Here is a 21,874-nt window from a genome sequence, read left to right on the forward strand (position 1 = left end):
TGTCTGGATGTTTACATTGTTCTACTCTGCCTTTAAGATCCTACAATAATTCTGCAACTCACTGCCTGTGTGACCTTGGGGGGAAAAAAATCACTCTCGGACCTGAGTCTTTTCATCAGGACAATAAGAGGGTGGAATGAGATCATTGTTAACATCTCTCAGTGCTCCTAAAATGATGAGACTTTGCTGTTTGTTATTCCACATGCACTTTCATATCTGCTCTGCTGGACAGTATTATGCAGTACTTTGGGTCAAGGATTGAAAGTCATAATCTTTTACTAATTCTACTTGGATGTCTCCTTGTGGAGTATTGTTTTCAGGGTTATGATAGACTAAATATTCATTTTGTAGGAATGGAAGGACTTTGAATATAAGATCTACACCTGCTGTCTGAAGGCCATCAAAGCTAAACGCAAAGAGATTATCTGTGGGGAGACCACATTAGTGCTTTTTGTCTCCACTCACAAGGCTATCACCCAAGAATAGACCCTTATCACCTATTCTTAGAACTGTTGGTAGAATATCTTAATTGACCTCTTCTTCTAGTCACTTCTAGTCACTAACTACTCCAACTAACTATCTGAAAAACTAATACAATCATCCCTCTGATGTACAAAACTGCTTTTACCATTCCCAGGAACCTTTCATTTATTTATTTGCATTTATTGCATAAGGAATACATTGATTCCTGAGTCTAGCATTTAGGGTCCTTTACAATCTGATCCAATGTACTTTTACAGTTAATTTCACAACACTGACCTTCACCAAATTTCTCTTCCAGACAAACTGGACCTAACTTTCTATCTTCTTCTTCCTGTGCATTCATGGAAACCATCCCCCAGGTTAAGAGTAAGAATTCTCAATTTACTTTAAGGCTTAACTCTTTTTGCCTCCTCTCATAGTAATACTGACTTCCCCAACCTTCATTAAGTCCCAATTAAAATCCCACCTTCTACAGAAAGCCTTTCCCCAACTTCTTTTAATTCTAGTACTTTCCTTTTAAAAATAATTTCCCATTTATCTTATACATAGTTTGCTTTGTATATATTTGTTTGCATGTTGCCTACCCTTTCAGATTTTGAACTCTTTAAGGGCAGGGATTATTTTTGTCCCTTTTTGTATCCTCAATGCTTAGAAGATTGTAGGTACTTAATAAATGTTTATTGTCTGAATGAACTTACTTCTTCTGAGTTTCCTTCTCTGATAATACGGAGTTATAGATGTTTTCCTTCCTAAATTTTCTTTAGATAAGCACTCATCATTTCACTGTTATAATTTTTCAGTGAAAGATTTTTTTTTCTACCAGAGTATATTATCTTCCTTCTTTAGTCTTAGAGAATAGTCATGGTCATTGACAGGTTGAGACATATAGGATCTCATAGATAATACGTATCAGTGATGGGACTTAAAGTCAGATCTTCCTAGGCCAGAAGTCAGCTCTCTTCCTATTATGCTGCTTGTATTTACACATAAAATTTCTTAGATGAATACCGGTTTTTAGATTGTGATAATTTTTGGTGGTATTTTTGTTTTTAGGTCTTCAGTGTTTGACAGTGCTTGATATATAGTAAGGGTTTAGTAAATGTGTATTAAAAAATGTATTATTACAAATGTATGGTGGGGTTTTTAGGGGCTAAAAGAGGATATATGTGATATTTAAATATTAACACTTTCTTAAATAAGATGAGCAAGGCCAGAGAACATTTTGAAGAGGAGGGACAAGGAAGAAAATATATGTATAGAGTTAGAAAGAAGGTTTTCCTGGGATTTAGGAGTTGGATAACTCAGAAAGCAAGGGCATGTGATAAACAAGAGGAATGAAGAGAACTCCTAGATACCTATCAGATTGGCTAATCTCACAGAAAAGAAAAATAATAAATGTTGGAGAAAATAGGGGGAAATTAGAACATTTGTTCATTGTTAGGGGAGTTGTGAACTGATGCAAACATTCTGGAGAGCAATTTAAAACTATGACCAAAGGGCTATAAAATGTGCATATCCTGTAATCTAGCAGTAAGGTCTATATCCCAAAGAGGATTTTTAAAAAGGGAAAAGGACCCACAAGTACAAAAATATTTATAGCTGCAATTTTTGTGGAAGTAAAGAACTGGAAACTGAGGGGACATCCCTCGATTGAGGAATGCTTGAACAAGGTGTGGGATATAAACAAGGTGCAGACAGATTTCAGAAAAAAAAAAAAAAAAAATGGAAAGACTTACATAAACTGATACTGAGTGAAGTGAGCAGAATTAGGTGAATATTGCACACAGTAATAGCAACATTGTCCAAGGAACAACAATGATAGATTTAGCTCTTATCTGTAATACAGTGATCCAAGACAATGCCAAAAGACTCTTGATGCAAAATTATCTCTGCATTCAGAGAAAGAAATATGGAGTCTAATTGAAGCATACTTTTTACTTTGTTTTGGTTTTTGTTTCACTTTTCTTTCTCCTTATTTTTCCCCTTTTGCTCTTTTTCTTTTACAACATGACTAATGTAGATATAGATATATACACATAACATCTATCAGATTATTTGCTATCGTGGGGGAGGGAAAAGAGGAAGGGAGAAAAAAATCTGAAACTCAAAATCATATAAAATGTTGATGAAAAATATGGAAATATGTTTAGAAGGGTTGCATATGTATATATTGGATTGTTTGTTATTTTGTTTAGGGAAAGGTGGAGGAGGGAGGGAGAAAAATTACACATAAAATCTTATAGAAATGAATGTTAAAAACTATCTTTACATGTTATTGGAAAAATTAATATAAATGGGAAACAAAAGAGGAATGAGCAGAGAAGAAAACATTCTTTGTTACCAGCTTTGCTTTAAATAAGACTTTATTGATTATGACAATGAAATTGAATCGTATTTTCTTTTGATTTTAGGAAGTAGTTTTCAATAACTGGGGATTTTGGGGTAGGTAATTAAATTTTAAAAATTGTTTTTTTGGAACGTCTTCACAGTTGGTTATAATGGGCATCATTCAAAGTCTCAGAATCAATGATAGTAGATTTAAGCTATTAAAATGGGGGAAATGGGGAAACTGTAATACTAATATAGATTCTTCTTTCATTTTCAAATCCTGTGAGGGCAGATGTTATGAAGGAGTTAAATTAGATCTTGAACAAAAGCAGTTGAGAACTGTCGATAAGAGGTGAAAGCTAAGGAGCCAGCCTAATAAAGTTTTGACCTTTCAATTGCTAAAAACATAGTCTCTATAATCTTCATTTGATGAAAATCTTAGATGACTCCCAGAGCTACTTCTTTTCATTTCATCCTATAATTTGGTTGTACTGTTTTGTCCTACAATAGAAAATGTGTATTCACAGTGGGGCTATCTCTTACTACCATTGAAATAATGGAAGTTTGTTTATTTGCTTTAAAGTCATCATTGGCAACATCAAGAACAGACATTTCTTACAGAGTAAATAGGTTTTAGTATCTTTAAATTTTTTGTGTATTATGGTAATTTGGTAAAATCCCTTTTATCTTAAAGAAAGCTTTATTATTTATTATTTCTGTTCATTTTGGAGTCATAGAACTTGCAGATAGCTATGATGCATTAAGAATTGGTTATAAACACTAAGCTTTTTTTTTTTTTTTTTTTTTTTTGCTGAGGCAATTGGGGTTAAGTGACTTGCCCAGGGTCACACAGCTAGGAAGTGTTAAGTGTCTGAGACCAGATTTGAACTCAGGTCCTCCTGACTTCACAGGGCTGGTGCTCTATCCACTGAGCTCCCATGTAAATATTTTTAAAGAACTTTTTTTTTCCATTGAGAACTCTCAGGAAATTTCTTAATCCATGGAGTGAATATGAAGATTTAATTTTACCTTTCACTCTATTTTCAGTTCTCTAAAGGAAGAAAAATATTTTCAGGGTTTCTCAGTGATTTAGGCATTTTCTCCATGATAGAAACTTTTTATTCAGGCAGTTAATTTTTTTGGTCCTTATTCTTCCATAGACAACTCACCTCAAGATTCATCTAACATTGCAGGATCTCTCTGAGGTATTCACAATTCTAGATATACCAGAGAAGCTATCCATTCCACAGACTTGTCATATGTCCAGATCACTTTTAAATTATATTTTTATTTATTGTATAAATAATATTTATATGTCATATAAATATATACATATAAATATATATATGTAAATATCACATATATTTATAATGTATTATATATAACCAAAGTGTCCCAAAGTTTTAGTGCAGTTTTTAAATTTAATGATTTAAACTTTTAATATTTTGAAGTTTTAATCGTATAAAATTACACTAATGATTTTAGGACCCCATGTATTTCACTTATGCCACTTTTGGGAACAGCCCATTATTTGAAATAAACTGCAATTTGTACCCACTGTAGGAATAGACATTTATATAAGTCTTTGAGTCTTCCACATGGATCTACTCATATGCTTCACATGTTGGAGAGTTAAGTGTGCTCAGAAAGTTGATGCATTGTACTGGGAATATTTAGAGCACCATCTCAGTAACATAAATCTACTAATTTTGTCTGAGAATAAATCTAGCTAAATGTTGCAAGATTTATCTCCAGGAAGTTGGTCACTGGAGGAATACTTCATTAGCCATGGTGACTCAAAACCACCAAATGACATAAGAGCAAAAATGTAGTAACAGACTCTAAAAACTTTTTCCATGGCAGCTAAATTGTGCCAGTTATAACATGACAATAATATAATTGATGACAGTTGCAGTGGTAGCATTTAAAGTTTTGCAATGCACTTTTATATATACTACTACTACATATATATTACATTGAAACTCACAACTTTACAGAAAAGAAAATTGAGGATGAGAGATTGTGATGTCCTCAGAGGCACAAAGCTAATAAGTATCTGAGGCAAAATTTGGACATGATATTGTTCTCTCTAGGTTATTATAAGACAAATCTCCTTTTCCTTCTATTTCTTTGAACCCCCATTTCTTATTCTTTTTTGCTGGATCTTCATTCAAGTAGATCAGGCATGCTTATTGTCTGTGTTCCTGAAGACTATCTATGTAGATTCTTTGCTGTTCTCAGTCTATATTCCTTCATTTGGTGTTCTCACCAGTTTGCATTGATTCAATATTGTCTGCGTGTTAATAATTCTAAGATCTACTTATCTAGGCAATGAGTCTCTGGATCCATTGTTCTTTTTTCCTCTAAAATTAATACTTTTATTGTCATTGTTGACACTGGAAAAATTGCAAATATGTGCATGATATTTTTCTTTTCTAAAAATAGAAATTAATAGTATTTCATTTTTAAATTTATGTGTAAAGATGGTTTTCAACACTCATTTCTGTAAGATTTTGTGTTCCAAATTATTTCTCTATCCTTCCTCTTCTTTTTCCATCCTCCCCAAGACAGCAAGCTATCTGATATAGGTTAAACATATACAGACCTTCTAAACATATTTTCATATCTGTCATGTGGTAAAAGAAAAATCAGGTCAAAAGGGAAAAAAACACAAGAAAGAAAAAAATCAAACAAAAAATGGGGAAAATACTTTGCTTTGATCCGCATTCAGTTTCCATAATTCTCTCTGGATGCAGATGAGATTTTCCATCCCATGTCTACTGAAATTGTCTTGGATCACTATATGGCTGAGAAGAGCTAAGTCTATTATAGTTGATCACCTTGCTGTTACTGTATACAATGTTTTTCTGGTTCTGCTCTCTTTCCTTAGCATCAGTTCATACAAGTTTTTTCAAGCTTTTCTGAAATAGATTCTTCATCATTTCTCATAGGAAAAACAATATTCCATTACATTCAAATGCCATAACTTATTCAGCTATTCTTCAATGCATGGATACCTATACAATTTTCTTTTCCTTGTCACTACAAAAAGAGCTGCTATAAACATTTTTGTATCCTTCCTTCCTCCTCTTTTATGATCTCTTTAGATATAAATCCTGTATCTAAGATCAAAGGATATGCACAGTTTATAGCCCTTTGGACATAGTCCCAAACTATTCTCCAAGATGGTTGGATCTGGAATCCTTGTTTTAACTATCTGGTAATTAACTAACTGTATATGTCACTTGCTGTCCTATAGATATTTAAAACTCAACATATAAAAACTAAACTCATTATTCACTTCTTTCAACCTTCCCTTATTCCTAACTTTCCAATTACTCCTCAGGGCATTATCTTCCTCCCAGTCACCAAGGTTGTCATTCTTAATTCCTCATTCTTTTTTCACTGCCTCTCTTATCCATTCTGTTGCCAAGTCCTTGAATTTTCTACTTTTGAAACAAATATCATATACTATACTCTTCTGCCACATAGCACTATGGTGCAGTTCTTCATCACCTTACACCCCAACCTCTGCAATAGCTTTCTGGTTGTTCTCCTTGTCTCAGGTCTGTCCCCACACAAGTTCATCCTCCACTCAGCTGTTTTAATGGATTTTCTTAAGTTCATGTCTGACCATGATGTCATTATAAACTCTAGTGGCTCCCTATTGCCTTAAAAACCTAAAAATTCCTTTTCAAAATCATTTATAACCTGACTCACTCCTATTTTTTCCAGTTATTCCACATCTTATCTCTCCTCACCTTGCTGTTGTCCCATAAAACACTCTATCTCTAACTCCTAACTTCCAGGAGTTTCATTAAAGAGAATGATAACAATGAGATCACATATTATAATTCATGACTTTCTTGGCTATTCCTCATGTCTGTACTTCTCTCCCCCACTCATCTCCATCAACTAACTTTTTTTCCCCCCTGAGGCTGGGGTTAAGTGACTTGCCCAGGGTCACACAACTAGAAAATGTTAAGTGTCTGAGACCAGATTTGAACTCAGGTCCTCCTGAATTCAAGGCTGTTGCTCTATCCACTGCGCCATCAACTAACTTTTGTGATTTCTTTCAAGTACCAGATAGAATTTTATCTATATAAATACCCCTGATTAATCCCTTTAATACATCTACCTTCTCTCTATTGATTATTTTAATTTATTCTGCATATATCTCATTTATATATGATTATTTATAAATGGTCTCTTTCATTAAACTGTGAAATGTTTGAGAAAAGGAATCATATTGTCACCTTTCTTTGCATTTCCAGGACTTAGCAGAGTTCCTGACATGTAGTAGACACTGAATAAATTTCTGACTTTTTGACTTGACTTATATTTCTATGATTTTGTATAAATCCTCTCATGCTTGTGATGCACGTCTCTCTGTCTCCCTCACAATCCATATCTTGCTTCTTTCAAAGCTCAGCCAAAGTACTGCCTCTGCAAGAGATTTTTTATGGGGGTGGAGCCAATGTAATGGAGTAGAAGCAGAAAGCCACCCTAATTCTCTACATTTCCCATCCAAATAACTTTTAAATAATGCTTCAAATGGAATGATAGAAGCAACAAAAGATCAAGGTGAAATAATATTTCAAATTAGGAAAAACTGATATACAAAAGGTTTCATTTTCAAAATATTAGGCAGCAAAAGTTACATAGAAAAAGGGACTGTTGGAAGCACAGATTAAAAATTAATTGGAAACTAAATAATCTAATTCTAAAGAATGAGTGGATCAAAATAAAAATAATAGAAACAATAATTTCATTAAAGAGAATGCCAATAAGGAGACAATATACCACAATTTCAGGTATAGCAGTACTTACAGGAAATTTTATATTTCTAAACACTTACATTAATGAAATAGAAAAATAGCAGATCAAAGATTTGGGCATGCAATTAAAAAAAAAAAACTAGAAAAAATGAAAAATACCAAATTGAAAGTTAAAGGAGATAAATGAAAGTTAAAAAAAGTATCACATTGAACTAATAAAATTAGGAGATGGTTTTATGAATAAAATAATAAAATAGATTGATTAATTGGTTAACTTGATTTTTAAAAAAAGAAAAAACAAAGTTCCAGTATCAAAAATGAAAAAGATATATTCACTCATGAAATTAAAGCAATTATTAAGTACTATTTTGCCCAGTTATATGTTGATAAATCTAACCATTTAAGTGAAATGGATAAATATTTATAAAATTACAAATTGCCCAGATAAATAAAAGAGGAAATAGGATAATTAAATACTCCTCTTTTTAAAAAAAGAAGTTTAATAAGTCATAAATGAGTACCCTATGAAAAAATTTCGAGGACCATATGAATTCAAAGTGAACTCTACTAAACTTTTAAAGAACAATTAATTCTAATGCTATATAAACTAGTTGGAAAACTAGTTAAAGGAGTCCTACTAAATTTTTTTGATAAAAGTACAATAAATATAATACAAAGAAAGAAAACTATAGAATAATTTCCTAATTAATATTGCTGAAACATTTTAAGATATACATGAAACCCCAATGTGAAAGAGCAAACCTGGAATCCTTTTCTCTTGCTGGAGGTATGGCCAAGGTAGTACTGTAAATTATGGAGATTTTATACATTTCTGATGGGATTCCCCATCCATTCTGGGTATGAGAAATCCTATTTTTCTTGTTCATGGCTTTCTATGAGCTGAGAAGTGAATACTTTCCAGGCTCAACTGAGTTCATTTCAATTTAATAAGTATTTCTTACTATAAGCTTCCTTTCTACTCAGGGTTGTTGTTGTTTTAAGTGGTTGAGTCATTTTGGAATCTTTGTACTTCCATGGACTGAAGCTGACCTTTTATCCTCCATTCTATCTCCAAGTTTTCCCAATTTCATGTTTGTTTGTTTGTTTGTTTTTGCATAATACTATTTCTCTCATCTGCTGCCATCCCCTTTTCCTTTCATCTTCAATCTTTTTCAATATCAGAATCTTTTCCATTGATTTCTGCCTTCTCATTATGTGGCTAAATTATTTAAGCTTCATCTTCATTTCAGTGAACAGTCTGCTGGGATTTGGGGCAACTATTGTTAAATAAATACAAATTTTCTGCAAGGCAAATACAAGTTATGTTGGGGAGAGAGGGCGTATTACTGACAACTGAAGAATTTGGAAAGAACTTTGGGAACAGCTGTGCTAAAGGCATATAAAAAGGTATTGAATGTTCCATATAATGATCAGTTAGGAGGGGAGTTTGTCTGGTCTGAAGTATGCTGTAGAGATAATCTTCAAAGGTAGATTGAAACCAGTCTGTCAAACAGAGTGTATTTTATTTATTTTTTAACAGTGAAAGGGAGTTTTTGAATTCTCTTGAGCAGTGGTTGTGTTTAAATCCATTTTTAAACAGTATAAATTTTCCAGCCTTGTCTGGATGGATTGGAGAGATGATACCTGAGAAAAGGTATTTGGAGGCTGTTGTAATAGCTTAGATGAAAGATGATGAGGACTTGAATTAGATTTTATCTCTGTGAATGGGGAGGAGAGTAATATTGTGATTTCAGAATTGGCAAGATTTGGCAAATAATGGATACAGGTAATGAGGAAAACCTCAAGGTTGAAAACTTCAGTGGTTGGAAGGATGGCAGTTATGTTTGACAGAAATAGAAAAGTTTCGAAGGGGAAAGAATAATGAATTCTATATTGGATATGTTTTATTTGAGATTCCTATGGGACATCCAGGTGATGTTCACAGGAAATTTGTGGTTCATGCCTTGACCTCAGGAGAAGGCTGGATGTGTAGATTTGGGAGTCTTCTACACAGAAGTGATAATTGAATCCCTGGTAGCTGACAAAATCGCTGTAGGAAAAAATAGTGAAGAAAAATTAAAAGAAAACCAAAGGCAGAACTCCAGGATTCAACAAACTTTAGAGTGCACAAGAAGGTGATGGACACAATGGATGTTCTGGGGGGAGAGATTTCTTACTTTAATTGAGTAAGGGGTCTTTTGTCCGTTGACAACACTATCCCACTCCTAAACCATCATAGTCTCAAATGTTAGTCCTTTCTGATTCTTTTATGTGGCTATATTTAGATGCCTTGTGAGCCTCAGTGCTTATATAAGATGTTTGGTTCCTACCCTTTTTTCCTATCTATGAAAGATACTGCATGCGGTCTCCTAGTGAGAAGTACAGAAATCTATCTACAATGTAGCTCAGTATTGAGAAGGTACTTCTAAACAAGGGTTATGTACTCATGAGAAGGGATACACATGTTGTCACAGATTGAAAGTTGGAAGGACCTTTAGAAATAATAAGGTCCAACCTCTTTTTTTTGAAGCAACTGGGGCACAGAGGTCTTAAGTAATTTGTCCAGTCACACAACTTTAAATAGCTGAGGCAGGATTTGAAATCAAGTATTCTTGATTCCAAGTTCAGTGATGTATCCAACATAGTTCCATCCTCTCACTTTGCTGATGTGTAAACTGAGATTGAGTTTAGGTAGTTTTCCTAAGAACTACCAAGGCACAGATATAGGAGTAAAACTCATGTTTTCTGATGTCAAATACAACATTTTCCCCCCTGCACCCCACTGAACATTCCATTACTTGCATAGCGACAAAAGTAGGACCAGGAGCTATCCAGTTATGGTAGAAGTAGGATTGGGCAATCTGTGAAGCTATTCTAATTCACTTTTATAAAATAATTTTAGATTTTAAAAAGCAATTTACATGAATCTAATTTTCTCTCTACATCAGTCCTGTGAAGTAGAAAATATTCTCATTTTACAAATGAACAAAGTGAGGTTTATAGGGGATAAGTTAGTGGTCCAGGGAGAAATAGGGGGTGTGTGTATGTATGGAAGGGGAGGAAAAACACATTTATTAAGCTTTAACTATTGTGTCAGGCACTGTGCTAAGTGCTAATCTCATTTGATTTTCACAACTCTGGGTGGTATGTGTTATTATTCCCATTTTATATTTGAAGAAACTGAACCAGACAAAAGTAAGTATCTGAAGCTGGATTGGTCTTCCTTATTGTAGGGTCTGTTCTCTGTCTGCTTCTAAGTCAAGGCTGAATCCTGCAATTCCAAGTCCAACTCAACTCCATCCCCTCACCCTTTCATCCTCTATGCCAGACTGCCATTGCTATGTATCACTATGTAGCCTTTATGAGGAGAGGACCTAGGTTTTGTTTATATCATTGAACTATACATGTAGATGATTTTTAGTAACTTTTATTTCAAATAAACATTTGAATTGAATAAAAAATAGTATGTTTTATTGAAAAATTTTTCGAATCTATTTGGTCATTGTTTCTCCTATAAGTATTAAATTACATAACTAGATTTTATTTTTCTTATTGTAAAAACATAGATTACAAAAAATATTTTGCCTCAACTCCTTACCAAACTGAATCCCTTTAATAAGGTTTCATAAATATCAGAAGATTGATGAAAGATAGTAGACACAGCCATGAAAATTTTCATGGACTTCCCATAAGTGTAGGGGCTGATCTAATAATAGATTGTAGGAGTTCTCTCATATTACAATTACATTTTAGAAAGATCAATGCCAGATTAATTTTAATTTAAAAAACATTTTTATGTATACACTGTTTGCAAGGCACTGTGCTGGTAGTCAGACAAATAATCTATTGAGATTATATGGATGACATGTAGAATAAAATAATCATTGTTCTCAAGGACATCGCATTTCATTATGGAGAAACAAATTATGCCCATATAAGTAAATAAAATTTATATGTCGAATAACGATCTAGCATAATTTTTATATGAAAGGTAATTTGTTAACAAGAAAACAGTGATCACAAAAGGCACAGTAGAAGAGTGGGGAAGGATGTGTGACAGAAATTCAGGAGGGATGAAACTACAGGAGAGATGTCAAAGGCTGGATATTGAATTTTACTGGTAAATTATAATAGCTTTAAAAGACTCAGAAATTTATAAATTGCTATTAATAACTTTCTGATTTCCTAAATCTCAGTATTTTCATATGTTCTATATTTTATTTTATATCAGGAACAAATAACCATTTCTTTTAAGAGCATCTACTTGTTAAGAGCCTGTTATAATAGATATATTTTTTACATATTATATATGTGTATATAAACATAAATGTGTGTATACATAGTATATGTATATTATATTTATATGTATATGTATGTATACTTATATTTGATTTAACTAGCAAGTCTTTGGAATGTAAAGATGATCATAAAATATTCATTTGAAAATATTTACAAATATTAATTTCAAGATGGCAAACTGAGTCACAAATCAAATTCTGGGCGTTTCAGGATACTCTTTAGTGTTGTTCTGTTCAATAAAGATCCATCAACTCCTTTATAATTTATTGCCAGATATGAATTGCCACATGATTGAGTTGAAAGTATGACCTCACTTGTTCTATTTAATTAAGTCTGTGACAAGAGAAGTCTGACTCAGTCGAATTGTCTTTGTAAGTGAATGGCCAGTGAAAAGATTTAATGGAAGAAGACTCCCCGGGGTAAATAAGTCCACCAGTTCTAAAGAGAACAGATACAGAAATTGTACAATATGGAAATATCGTACAACTTCTGTATCTGTTCTCTTTAGAACTTGTGTTTGAACCTTATCTTAGCAAGGACACAGACAGAATGATGGCTACTGAAATATTAGCAGGAATAGAATTGATTTAGGTTGCTTTTATTTAGTCCTTTTTGCTTCTTCCTCACCTCTCCCCTAGTTTGTTATGATACCGTGGAGCTAATTTTACCCTTTTTCCCTTTATTGTCTCCCCAGGCAAATGTGAATGTGGGCAATGTACCTGCTATCCTCCAGGAGATAGCAGAGTTTATGGCAAGACCTGTGAATGTGATGATCGGAAGTGTGAAGACTTGGATGGGACAGTCTGTGGAGGTATTATCCATCCCCATAAGGGAAATGGCTATTCTGCCTTATATGTAACTTGTATTTTTTGGAGCAGCTAGGTGGTACAGGGAATAGAGCACTGAGCCTGGAGTTGGAAAAATATGAGTTCAAACCCTTTCTTAGACTTAGACACTTACTAGCTAAATGATCCTTGGCAAATCATATAGCCATTTTTTGCCTCAGTTTCCTCACTTGTAAAATACTACTAATAATAGCACCTACCTTCCAGGGATGTTATGAAGATCAAGTGAGATAATAATTGTAAAGTGCTTACTATAGTGCCTGGCACAGAATAAGCTCTATATAAATGTTAACTATTGCTATTATTTGGTTAGCTGGCATTATCATGATCTCACAGCCTTGCTCTCTAGCTAGTATTGTGAAAGCTAATGTATATCTTCATTTTAACAGGAAGACATAACTTAATACACAAACATTAGACCTTTAAGCCCAACAAACAATAATATGTTATTAAAGTGTGTTATTCCTATTCCAGGAAAAACCTTTTATCACATGAAAAGAGGTAACTATAGGTACAATAGAAAGTTGAACAGGAGTCAAGAATATGTGATTTCAAATATGATATTAAGTATGTGACAGGGCAAATAACTTATCCTTTATCTAAGATTTCTCATCTCTGAAATGAAGGTATATGTTTCAGAGATATTTGGGGTAATATTTGTAAAATACTTTACAAATTCCAAAGCATTATATAAATATTTATTATTATTTCTTGATCTTTTGCTATATTAATCATTAATCCACAAGAATTACTATGACCTATCCCTCCATCTCCCAAATAAAGCTGTAAAGTTTCAGTTATAAGAACAATTACAGATCTTTGAATACTGCTTATTAAGAATTTTAAACATATCACTAGATGATTTATTCTAAAGCCCAGATGACAAATAAATAGCGGAGGATGAATTTAAGCTTTCTATATGGAGAACCAATTAAATCACAGATTTAGAGGTTATCTCTTGCAACCCATGCTTCAACTAGATGATCTCAAACACTAATTCTCCAGCTTCCAGTAGCATCTCTAGGGCCATTTTGATCTGTTGGTTATGATACTTTCTTTTACAGTAATACAGAAAAATGCCTCATTGAAGTCCATCTGTTATTCTTAGTCCTTCAGAGTCCTTGGTCCTTCAGAGCCAAAAATAAAAGAAAAATTATTCCTTTTGCAAATGACTGTATTTCAACTAGTTAAAACAATACCATTATCTTTTCTAGCCAAGTTTTCCTTTTTTCCAAACTAAGCATTCCTACTTTTTAACTAATTCTCATTTGACTAATTCTAATTCTCTACATGCTCTAGTTGTTTTGCTCCAGTTTATCAATATTCTTCCTAAAATACAGTGTCCAGGATACTAAAAAAAGAGTAAAAAATGACTACTTTTAAGCATTTGGATGCTGGAAATTTATTGATATATCTTAAGACCATGTTAGCTTTTGCTATAGTATATTGGTGACTCATACTGGATTTTCAGTTCAGGAAAACACCCAGATTATTGTTACATGGAACATAATCTACCTCTACTTCCTTTCTCCTAAACTTTGATTATTTGAATCCCAGTACAAGACTCCTTCTACCCCTTATAACTCTTCAATTTCATTTTATTCCCCAGTGACTCCCTAGATATATGTTAGATTATCAACATTTTTTCTTTAGAATGACTAAACATGATAGGAGAGACTAGTGACTGGATGTGTAACATTAGTGCATGGAATAAGAAACCTCAATTTTGATGAATTTTTGATGGAATTTTGATAGATTAATTTGTATTGATATTTTTTATTTTTCATTCATACTTTTCCTAATGTTTCTCTTGCTTCCCAGAAAGCTAATGAAGCTGGTATAGAGAATAATTAAGAGGATGAGGAGGAGGAAAAAACAAAAATAGATAGTGAATGTGATTCAATGAAGCTTGAGTGAAGGAACCTGATTTTCAGAGATTATTTATGGGACTGAGTCATCAAGTTTGTATCCAGGAGATTAGAAGCCCCAAAAGTTGAGTATAGAGGAGGAAAAAGGGCATTCATTTTGATGGAGCCTTGAGAAAAAATGTGATAGGCTCTGTGCAAATATATGCCTTAGGATCCTCTCATTCAGTGGTGAAAACATGGGAGTTATCATGAGAGAATTATTGAGAGCTTGTATATCTGATTGACACATTTCTGAACCCCTCTAGTTTCTGTACAAGCAAATTCAAATGAAATTAATAGCAGGAGTGTGGGTACCAGTGAATGGCAAAAGAGGCTGCAACAGCAGTAAATCCAGATATACAGTATCTAGGGATTTTATATTGTGTTTAAGTATCTTGTCCATGATCACTCAACTAATAAGGATATGAGGCAGTAGATTTTCTATGTCCACCCTTCTATTCATTACATTATACTGCCTTTTATATAATTTGCTATAGACTACTCTCACCCCAGATGTTTTTTTCCTAATGATTTTAGGATTACTCTAAAAGTTAATCCTGTAGTTTATGGTATGGCATGACTCATAACAGTTTTTTAAAAAATAAAAGGTTTTGTAACAGGTTTTATTTACCATCATTTTATTCATCTTCTGGTACTGATAAAACCATGTAACACGATTTTTTCACCACAATTTTATTTATCTTCTGGTGCTGATGAAACTTGGATTCCTCTGAAAGGAACGATATCCTTGTCTCTTCTCTCTAGTACTGGGTATTTCTTCTGGACCCAAAGTGGAAGTAGACATACTCCTCCCTATTGCCACTTCAGTATTGCCACTATTATTTAGCAGTGTCTCTTCACTTGAGATTTACTCAATTACCTAACTTTTGAAGTCTAGATTCTTGGTGCAAACATGTACTAACTGCTAGGTCTTTCTCAGGTTAATCAATAAGCATTTGCTTGTTTATGTTTGCTCTTTGTCATGAGGATACGGATGCAAAAATGAGACAGTTCTTTCCCTTGAGAAGGCTGAGGGGGAAGTATAATATGTTCATAGATAAGCAGATACAGAATTATACACAAAATAAATATAGAGAAATCGTGGGAGGTATTAACAACTGGAGCCTCTTGAAGAAGATGTGATCTGAAGGATAAAAAGAATTAAATATTTCCAAAGGTAAGATTGAAATAGGAGAGTATTCTAGGAATGGAGGCAGAGAACTGGCTTTGTAAAAGGTTCTAGGTAGAGATGCAATGTAGTATAGATCAAAGATTTTTAAACTATCAGGGTATAATCTATGTGGGGTCACATAATTTAATGTGGGGATTGTGAAATTATGATTTATTTTCAGAAAAGTTTGATTGGTATATCATTTCATATACCTATATACTTGGAGTCACATAAAATTTTCTTGGGCAAAAAGGGATGGTGAGTGTTCTCTGGTGTAGATTAGTCTGTCTCTATTTAGAGTTGTGAGGCTGGAAAGAGAGGTTGGAATCAGACTTCTTTGTCCCCCAAAGTGAATCAGTACATTTGGGGGACAGCAGATATTAACATTTGGGCAAACAGGATAAAGAAACAAAATGACAGGGTAGGTGAGTATATAAATGGGAAGAAAGGATCTGGAGAACTGCATGGAATAACTTAAGTACCCTTAACAAGTCTATGAGTAAAATGGTCAAGGGATTTTATATATATATATGCTGGTAATGAAAGATGAAGATGATGCTGAAGAAGAGAAATTAGTATATTGAGAAACTACTTTTTTTTAAAAATAATTTTAAATAATATTCTGGCTTAGGAAAAGGGATATTTTAGCTGTTTTGAACTAAACTTTGGAGGAGCTAAGACACTGAATAGTGGATTTATTAATTTTTCTTTTTTAAAAAATTAATTTCTATTGATATTTTTCATTTCCTATTTTTTTCTAATGTATCTCCCAGGAAGCTAATAATTTTTAATGAGGAAGAAAGAAGAAAAAAGGGATCAGCAGTACTAGCCAACACACACAAAAATTATGACATTAGAGGATATTAAGTAGAGCTAATTCTGGATTGATTTTTTTTACTCTATTCTCTTAATTGTGACTTGTTTTCTAGAATAACTGGGCCAGTTCATATCTCCACCAATAATGCATTAATGTACTCATCCTTTGACAATCCTTCTCTCATTGATCATTCTCAACTTTAGTGAACTATATCAGTTTTGTAGGCAGAAGTTGGAACCTCTTAATTCTTTTAATGTGCATTTTCTTATTATTAGTGATTTCGTACATTCTTTCTTATTGTAATATTTCTCAATTGTTTTGAGAACTTGTCATATCCTTTGATCAGGTATCTATTGGAGAACGGCTTTTGGCCTTATATACCTTTTTTTCTAAAGGCTAATTTAATGTATAGTATTATATAAACCAAGACTATTATCAGAAGAAATCTTGGATTTCCTTTATCTCTAAACTGTTCTCTGTTATGTAAAAAAAAAAAAAAGAAAAAGAAAAGAAAAAAAAAGAGTAGAAGAGATGAGCACATTCACTAAAATAAACACTGAGTTATTTTCCCCAAAGGATGAGAAAAAGAGAATTAAGATACCTGACAAGGCAAGACAATTGTAAAGATGAATCTGAGTCCCCAGGCTTGTTTTTTTTCCCCTTTCTTATTAGAATGGACAACTTCACAATTGTTGTTCTGTCCTAGAAAATGTAAGATTTTCTGTTATATATTAGTGTGAATATTATGGGCTATAGCACAGCTGCATCTGTACCTTCCTATAAATTCCTTTATAATTATAGTCTCCTTCTTTAGCACTTTGAATGGCTGGTCTCCCATCCAGGAGGAGGAAATTATTTTGTTCTCCAAAAGATAATATCTGTCTCTTGATGCTCTTCACTCTCTTTATCCTTCAACCAACATTTTCAAATCCGTCTTTTCAGAATTATTTTTAACAAAGGTTCTTCAATGATGCTATTTTCTTGGAGAATCTTCCTGTAGAACACCCAAAAAATGGATAGATGGATATTATATAGAGAGCAAGTTGGATCAGGTCACTAGAATTTCTTCACATTACAATATTATTAAAGTTTTTCATTTATAAAATATATTTCAAATGTCCGTGTATAACTAAAATCTCATATTTTTCATAAATTATATTTGAATATGTTTTTTCTAAAGAATTTCTTGGAGCTTTTCATTATTATTTTGTATAAATTTGTACTTATATTTTTAGTTGTTGGTTCTCTGATAGCATTTAAGCTCTTTAAAGACAGGGACTATTTTAGTCAGTCAGAAAAGATTTGTTAAACACTTACCTTATATATCAGGTACTGTAGTAAGCATTAGCCATAAAGAGACAAAAGACAATTTCTGTCTTTAAAGAGCCCACAGTCTATTGAGAGAAGCCAATAAGCAGAAATGTAAAGGTCCAGGCTAGCTCTTCTGATGGGCTCAGAATAAGTCCTTGTCAGGATAAGGAAAAATCTTTACCCCACGTAGGACACCAAAATGTAAAGGTCCTGTCATCTCTAAGTTATAATCCTTCTCTGGGAGGAGATCTCTTTTCTATAAAATCTTTTCCTCTGTGAGCAGGTTTCTTGGGAGGCTTCTGGAGCCTCTAGCCAGCCTCTTCTTCTTCTTCTTCTTGGCTCCTGGTTCTGAATCTCCTCCAGCTTTTGTCCTTCCCCAGTCCAGACTGCTTGTCCAGGCCCAATGTTGTCTTCTTTTGTCCTCTCAGAGAATGGGTCCGTGAGAACTCAGGGGTCTGTGGGAAATACTTCAACCAATGAACTTGCTCCTCTTAAAGGTACAAACTACTTTAAACAAGTAAACTCCCCCCAAGAAGTCCAAACGTGCAAACTCCTTTCAAAGGCCTGAATCAAAGGTGTGAACTCTGAGCCAGAGAATTGTTTAGACAACCTGAGTTATCACCTTGTAATCCTAACATCTCCCCTTTCTTTTGATTTAGAACATAGGGTGGTCATGACCTTGAAACATAAATCCATCAATATGGGAGGTATTACACATAATTACATAAATTACATAAACACATAGTAACATAACACATGCTAGAAGTGATGTAACAAATATGATCAAATAACCATAAATTGAGAATTTATAAATGTCCATAAGTCCATTGTCCATTAGTCTCATCTTGTGTTAGGAAATCCAATGATTCCTGTTGGTTTTAAAGTTCTTTAACAGTCTTCTTATTAGCCATGCTCTTTCAGTGTCAGATGTTTCTTAGATCTTCTCCTTTGTTTTGAGGTTTTGGGTTTTTTTTTTTTTTTCCTGTCTCTCCAGGTGCTTGTTGGCACCCATGTTTCTTTCTGTCTGTTAAAATACAAGCAAACCCTCTCTCCCAGGCAGTTAACCTATCTAATTTCCTCCTAATTACCACTTTCTAAATCTCTCATCATCTGGCAATTACATTGGAGTTGTTTGCACTGGACACAGCCCTGTTGGTTTAAAAGGCCTGTATTCTCCCCAAGTGTAATCCATTTCTGCAATCTGATTGCCTTTTGGCTGACTTATCAAGTAATCAAGTAATCCCTTTCTTCCATGTGATTACTTATAGATTACTTATTACTGATAAATCACATCAGAGTCCTGATCTTCTAAAGGCTCTTTGGGTATAACCTCAGCTGCCATCATGCCCCACCTATCTTTTGATTGATATCTTGGAGCTGGGATCTACATTCAGAGGCCCAGTGCAAGCCCTAGTGACATTTTGGACATGGAGTTTTAGGTCTTCTCTCACCCTGTCTTCTCACTCTATCTCCATATCTACACTGAGCTCTTAGATGTCCAATTTTTCCACATTGAAAGCATCGCTAAGTTTCTCTTTCCATGTTCATCATAGTCTGAGTGTAAAAAGTATTTGTTCCTACTGTAGCACAGCGTCTTATGATCTCCTCTAAAGAAGGATCTTTGTCTAGTTCCCATATAATTCTTTTGCAATCTCATTGGCATTCTCCATAGTCAGATGTCTGGATCTCCTCCAGCTCTTGTCCTTCCCCAATCCAGACTGCTTGTCCAGGCCCAATGTTGTCTTCTTTTATCCTCCCAGAGAATGGGCCCGTGAGAACTCAGGGGCCTTCGGGAAATACTTCAATGAATGAACTTGCTCCTCTTAAAGGTGCAAACTCCTTTAAATATGTAAACCCTTTATGGGGCTACATCAGCTTATGTTAAAATGTTACTAGATGGTTTGTCTTATGAAGTCCTAACCCCGAATGATTGGAAAATCCATAGCAAGGACATGTTTAGAACCTGGACAAAATCTGTTGTGGCTTGCGGAGTTTCATGAATTATGTACGATCCAAGTCAGATGCAATTTGGAAACAGGAGTTAACACACAATTCACTTTTGAGCACTTAGCTGGTGAAGGTCAGTATGGAGAGAATTCATAACAGGTTAAATATACCATGACAGTGTATGAGCAAATTACTAAGGCTGCAATAAAAGCTTAGGGTGTCCTCCCTGGACAGAAAGATCGGGGAGAGGCTTTCACTAAAATACAGCAAGGTCCCAATGAACCTTTTGCGGATTTTGTGGGACGTTTGCAAATTGCTGTCAAAAGAACTATTGGAGAAAATGCAGCTACAGAAATAATGACCAGACACTCTGAGCTAGAGAATTGTTTAGACAACCTGAGTTATCATCTTATAATCCTAACACAGAAACATTTATAAATTTACATTATAAAATCCACAAAGGTAAGGCATTAGAATTAAGAGGGCTTGAAAAAAGCTTCCTCAAGAAGATGGAATTTTTCTCTGTGATGGAAAGGAATTCAGGGAGCTCAGTATGTGGAGATGAGGAGTGAGAATATTCCAGACATGGGAGATAGCCAGAGAAAATATCCAGAATCTGGAAAAAAATGTCTTGCTCAAAGGATAAATAACAAGAAAGCAAATGTTAATGTATCAAAGATTGCATTGCACAGAATAAAAGAGAAGTAGACTCAAAAGGGCTGGGGGATTGGTTAGGAAGATTAGGAAGAGATTAGGTTAGGAAGAGCTTTCAAGGGCAAGCAAAGGATTTTGTGCTTGATCCTGGAGGCAATAAAGACCTACTGAAATGTACTAAGTAAGTAGAATGACATAATAGGACCTGAACTTTAGAAAAACCACTTTGATAGCTCAATGATGGTTGAATAGGAATAAAAAGAGACCAATAATTTGAGTCAAAATTTTTCTTTTTGGGTCTCTTCAATTGTTTTTAATTTTTTGGTGTTTTTTTAAAGTTCTCGGTAGAACTTATTACAAATTTTAAATTTATGGATTTCCTTTGGTTCTGCTGATATTTCTACTGAGCATGCCAAAGTTTGATTTTTGAAGTTTGATTTTTAAGTCGCTTTGCTTTTGAAAAGTGAACAATCCATGACCTGCTCCATCTTTTGCAGTCTTTTTCTGTATTTTTGCATCAAAAATAGATTTCAAAATAGAGGATAAAATGGGTTTGGGACTGCCTGAGGGGATCTTCTTCCTAATTTAAAGCCAAGAATAACATTTGCTTCAATTATCTAGATGTTCTAATTACCTGAAGTAATTTCATAATTGGTTCCATTTTCAATTACACTTTGCAGAGGAGCCAGAGTTTGAGTTTCATAGCATCATTTTCATTTCAATAAAATTTCAGTTCAAGTGAAAATATGCTTTTTGGTTTAGTAGACTTTTAAACAGAGAATGCAACATGGAATGTAACAAATGACAATTATTGATATAAATGGACGATGATTTTTAGTGAAAGGGAAGGATAGCTTATTAACATTTTTCATTTCATTTGTTTAAATAGTCTCTCTTAAAATTCCAAATTAAGGAAAAAGAAAGGAAATATAAAATATTTCTTTGAGTTACTTAGCCTACATTTTAAGGTATTCATTAATTCATAGCTGCAATCTGGGAGAGATTGGCATGTTTAGTTTCAGCAAAGCCTTTAGAAGAGAAAAGCAGATTTAGCAAGTGAACATATATGGTTAAGAAGCTAGTGCTGGAGACTAGGATTAAGGATTCTGGGATCTGGACCTTAACATGTGAGATCCTGGCCAGGATAGCCTCCCAACTTGTTTTTTTTTTTTTGTTTGTTTGTTTTTTGTTTTTTTTAATTGCCTTAATTCTTGCAAATTTGATTTTTTTTTTTTTTAAGCTTTAAACTAAAAAGGAAGGGGAAAGAAAAAAATTACATAGCTATATCAACCAGCATAGAAACCTTAACAATAGGTAAAATTTAGTGAGAAATT

General features: G+C 33.7%; 1 protein-coding gene across 1 annotated transcript in view; it reads left to right on the forward strand.

The window, feature by feature from the left end:
- The window catches only part of ITGBL1 (integrin subunit beta like 1), a 372,203-nt gene that overhangs the window by 319,875 nt on the left and 30,454 nt on the right, over nt 1–21,874 (forward strand). The window contains exon 8 of the mRNA XM_074299468.1: nt 12,583–12,699. Coding sequence (XP_074155569.1) covers nt 12,583–12,699 — 117 coding nt within the window. The remainder of the gene's footprint in view (nt 1–12,582; nt 12,700–21,874) is intronic.

This window comes from Sminthopsis crassicaudata, chromosome 3, assembly GCF_048593235.1.
Source record: "Sminthopsis crassicaudata isolate SCR6 chromosome 3, ASM4859323v1, whole genome shotgun sequence".
In the NCBI taxonomy this organism is placed as follows: domain Eukaryota; kingdom Metazoa; phylum Chordata; class Mammalia; order Dasyuromorphia; family Dasyuridae; genus Sminthopsis; species Sminthopsis crassicaudata.